Source organism: Solanum stenotomum, chromosome 12 (genome assembly GCF_019186545.1).
Source record: "Solanum stenotomum isolate F172 chromosome 12, ASM1918654v1, whole genome shotgun sequence".
Classification (NCBI taxonomy): Eukaryota; Viridiplantae; Streptophyta; class Magnoliopsida; order Solanales; family Solanaceae; genus Solanum; species Solanum stenotomum.
The window spans coordinates 29,171,529-29,174,926 of NC_064293.1; the positions used below are offsets into that span (position 1 = coordinate 29,171,529).

At 31.3% G+C, this 3,398-nt stretch overlaps 1 protein-coding gene across 1 annotated transcript; it reads left to right on the plus strand.

Annotated features, from left to right (window-relative positions):
* Positions 1 to 386: 386 nt before the first annotated feature.
* Positions 387 to 2,753, plus strand: LOC125847931 (probable cinnamyl alcohol dehydrogenase 6). The gene is made up of 6 exons (XM_049527653.1): positions 387 to 517; positions 629 to 742; positions 897 to 1,124; positions 1,635 to 1,923; positions 2,177 to 2,330; positions 2,419 to 2,753. Exons 1-6 carry the CDS (start codon positions 423 to 425, stop codon positions 2,619 to 2,621), a joined length of 1,083 nt encoding a protein of 360 aa, XP_049383610.1. The 5' UTR covers positions 387 to 422; the 3' UTR covers positions 2,622 to 2,753.
* The last annotated feature ends 645 nt before the right edge of the window (positions 2,754 to 3,398 follow it).

Consider the following 3,398-nt stretch of genomic DNA (forward strand, 5'->3'; position numbering starts at 1 on the left):
GGAAATAAGTATAGGATACTTTTCTATACTTCAGTCATTTTACTTGTCTATTATTTTTAAAAACAGATTTTCAATTTTAATGTTATTTTTAATATATATTTATAAAAAATAATTTTTTTTCATATTTTATCTTATTATTAATTACTGATTCTCTAAATCTTTTTCCAAGATATAATACAGAATATATATGGTAAAATAATCATATCAATGACTTTTATAATGATGTATCAAACAAAATATGACAAATAAAATTCAACAGTAATACTAATAGAAGTGTATTATTCATTAATTGCAATAGTCCTAACAACCCTTTGAAAGTCTAATTTATCACTATAAAAGGAGCTCTATGTTGTACTTTGCTTATAAACATCTCAAACTCTATTTTCAATCTGCCCCTCTCCCACTCTTCGAATTCTAATTTAATGGCTAAAACAACTCCAAACCACACTCAAGCTGTTTCTGGATGGGCAGCTCTTGATTCTTCTGGCAAAATCACACCTTACATATTCAATAGAAGGTATTCATAATTTTCATTACATAATATTAACTCCGTATATGTTCCAGAAAGAATGACACATTCTCTATAGTCTATTCGTTAACTCAATTTTTTTGCATCATGTTTATGCAGAGAGAATGGTGTAAATGATGTGACCATCAAGATTTTGTACTGTGGAATATGCCATACTGACCTTCACTATGCCAAGAATGATTGGGGTATTACTATGTATCCTGTTGTTCCAGGGTAATAATCAAATCACAAATAAACTCCTCTGTTTTTTTTTCTTCTTTGTAAGGTCTGCGTATATTCTACTCGGACTCCACTTGCGGAATTACACTGAATATATTATTGTTGTTGTTGTTTGAATTTCTAATTTGTTTTAATTGTTGTAATCTAGGCATGAGATTACAGGGATTGTTGTGGAAGTTGGGAGCAATGTGAGCAACTTCAAAACAGGGGATAAAGTAGGAGTTGGGTGCATGTCTGCATCATGCTTACAATGTGAATCTTGCAAAAGCTCTGAAGAAAATTACTGTGACAAAGTTCAGTTCACCTACAATGGTGTCTTTTGGGATGGTAGCATCACTTATGGAGGCTACTCCAAGATGCTTGTTGCTGATTATAGGTACAATTAGTTTCCTTTCTATCTCTGTTTTTCTCTTTATAAAAAACTAAATCTCTTTTGATTCTAAATCAGTAGTATAAAAAAAAACATGCATCTTTCTCTGTTCCAGTTAGGGGTGAGCATTGAATTATCATATGGAAATTAAAGTTTTTGATATCGATATTGTGGTATTTGATATGTATTTTATAATTCTTTGATACTCAATATTATATAAAAGAATCGAATACCGCATCGTATATAATTATTAGTACAATGCATAATAGCAAATATATAAAATAGTATTAGTACAAAACCAATTATTTTGAGATTTGTTGTACTTTCTTTTGAATATTTTTTAGTAAGATGTTTCTTGAAAAGTCATAGTGATAATTCTCACAGCATTATATCGAATTAATTAGAATGGCAATGATATACTAGTATTTTTAAAAATTAAAATTACGGAATTGAAGTTTTCAATACCGTACCATGCCCATCATGACTAATTTGTCTAGTTTTATTTTAATTTTGAAGGTTTGTGGTTGCTGTACCGGATAACCTACCAATGGATAGAGCAGCACCATTGTTATGTGCTGGAGTAACTGTGTTTTGCCCAATGAAAGACAACAACTTGATTGGCTCACCAAGGCAAAATATAGGAGTGATTGGTTTGGGAGGATTAGGACATTTGGCTATTAAATTTGCAAAAGCTTTTGGACATCATGTCACTGTCATAAGCACTTCTTTATCCAAAGAAAAAGAGGCCAAAACCAAATTAGGCGCTGATGATTTCATTGTTAGCTCTAATGCACAGCAAATGAAGGTTTGTCTGCCTCTTCATTATTTATATTTTTGTCAATGTCATGTATGAAATAATATAGGGACTCAATAACAGAGAAATCAAGAATTGTGTCGAATCTAACTTTAATACCATGATAAAATGAAGTTTCAATTTCAAAAAAATCAAGTATATTTTTTTTACAAGACTATGTAAGGATACATTTGTCATCCTTCATACATAAACTTTTAAAATTGCTATATTAATCAATTTTCTTTGTGTTGGATTTCATTATCAGTCGAGGCACAGAACTTTGGACTTCATATTGGACACAGTCTCAGCCAATCACTCTCTTGGGCCTTACTTGGAATTGCTCAAAATTAAAGGAACTTTTGTCATAGTGGGTGCACCAGAAAAGCCCATGGACCTTCCATCATTTCCATTAATATTTGGTAAGCAACACTTTATTTTATATTTTTAAGGATTGTGTTTGAAGATTTTTTTCTAATAATAAATAACCCTTTAAATTGTGAAATGCAGGTAAGAGAACTGTGAAAGGAAGCATGATTGGAAGCATAAAAGAAACACAAGAAATGATAGACATTTGTGGGAAGTACAATATCATGTGTGACATAGAGATAGTCACACCTGATAAGATTAATGATGCTTATGAAAGAATTGAGAAGAACGATATTAATTATCGCTTTGTGATTGATATTGCTGGTCAATCATCAAAACTTTAAGTCCTTTAGGGATTTTTTCGAATTTTAAGTATCGATGATCGATATATTGTGTTGGACGAGTGTAGATCTTGTTTCATGTACTAGGTATGCTTATTTTATAACTATGAATTCGATTGTTATGAATCAAATACTTTTTTTTTGTGCTTTTGGTTTTGGAATAACTACACAAATTGGACCCATTAAGCAAAATATTTACCCTAATTGGACCTAATTTAATATATTTATCCTGATTGGATCCACAACCCAAACTAGTTATTCAATTCACTAAACAACTGATGATACCATCGGAGTACGTATATACTCTATAGTATATATAGACTTTGATGGTGTCAATATATTCTGATAGTATCAAACAGTAATTGAGCAGTCTTTTCACTGAAACACTGTCCATTCCTCCTTGGTGTCATCAGAGTATATATATACTCTAATGGTATCAATGAGTAACTGAGTAGTGTTTTGACTGAGCACTGCTTATCCTATATATATACTCTGATGGTATCAAACAGTAAATGTAAATTAATAGTTAAAAACATGGGGAAAAAAAGGTTACCCACTTGTAAATAGTTTCCCTTTTTGGAGGTACATGTGTTCTTTTTTCCTTTGGTTTTTGTCAAAAGAACATAAGTTTGGGTTTTATCCATCCCTTCAAAGGAAGGGTGGTTATGGACTTGATTCTACATGATAGACCGGAAGGACAGTTGTATATGTAACCCAATAACGTGTAGTCTCTTGGGCTTGACTTATATATCATCAAACTCCATAATATAGTACCAAAGC

Excerpts from the sequence above, each read along its gene's own strand:
- LOC125847931 (XM_049527653.1), top strand. The coding sequence starts at position 423 with ATGGCTAAAACAACTCCAAACCACACTCAAGCTGTTTCTGGATGGGCA. Across the intron at positions 518-628 it reads CCTTACATATTCAATAGAAG|AGAGAATGGTGTAAATGATG; the intron begins GTATTCATAATT and ends ATGTTTATGCAG. Across the intron at positions 1,924-2,176 it reads CTAATGCACAGCAAATGAAG|TCGAGGCACAGAACTTTGGA; the intron begins GTTTGTCTGCCT and ends TTTCATTATCAG.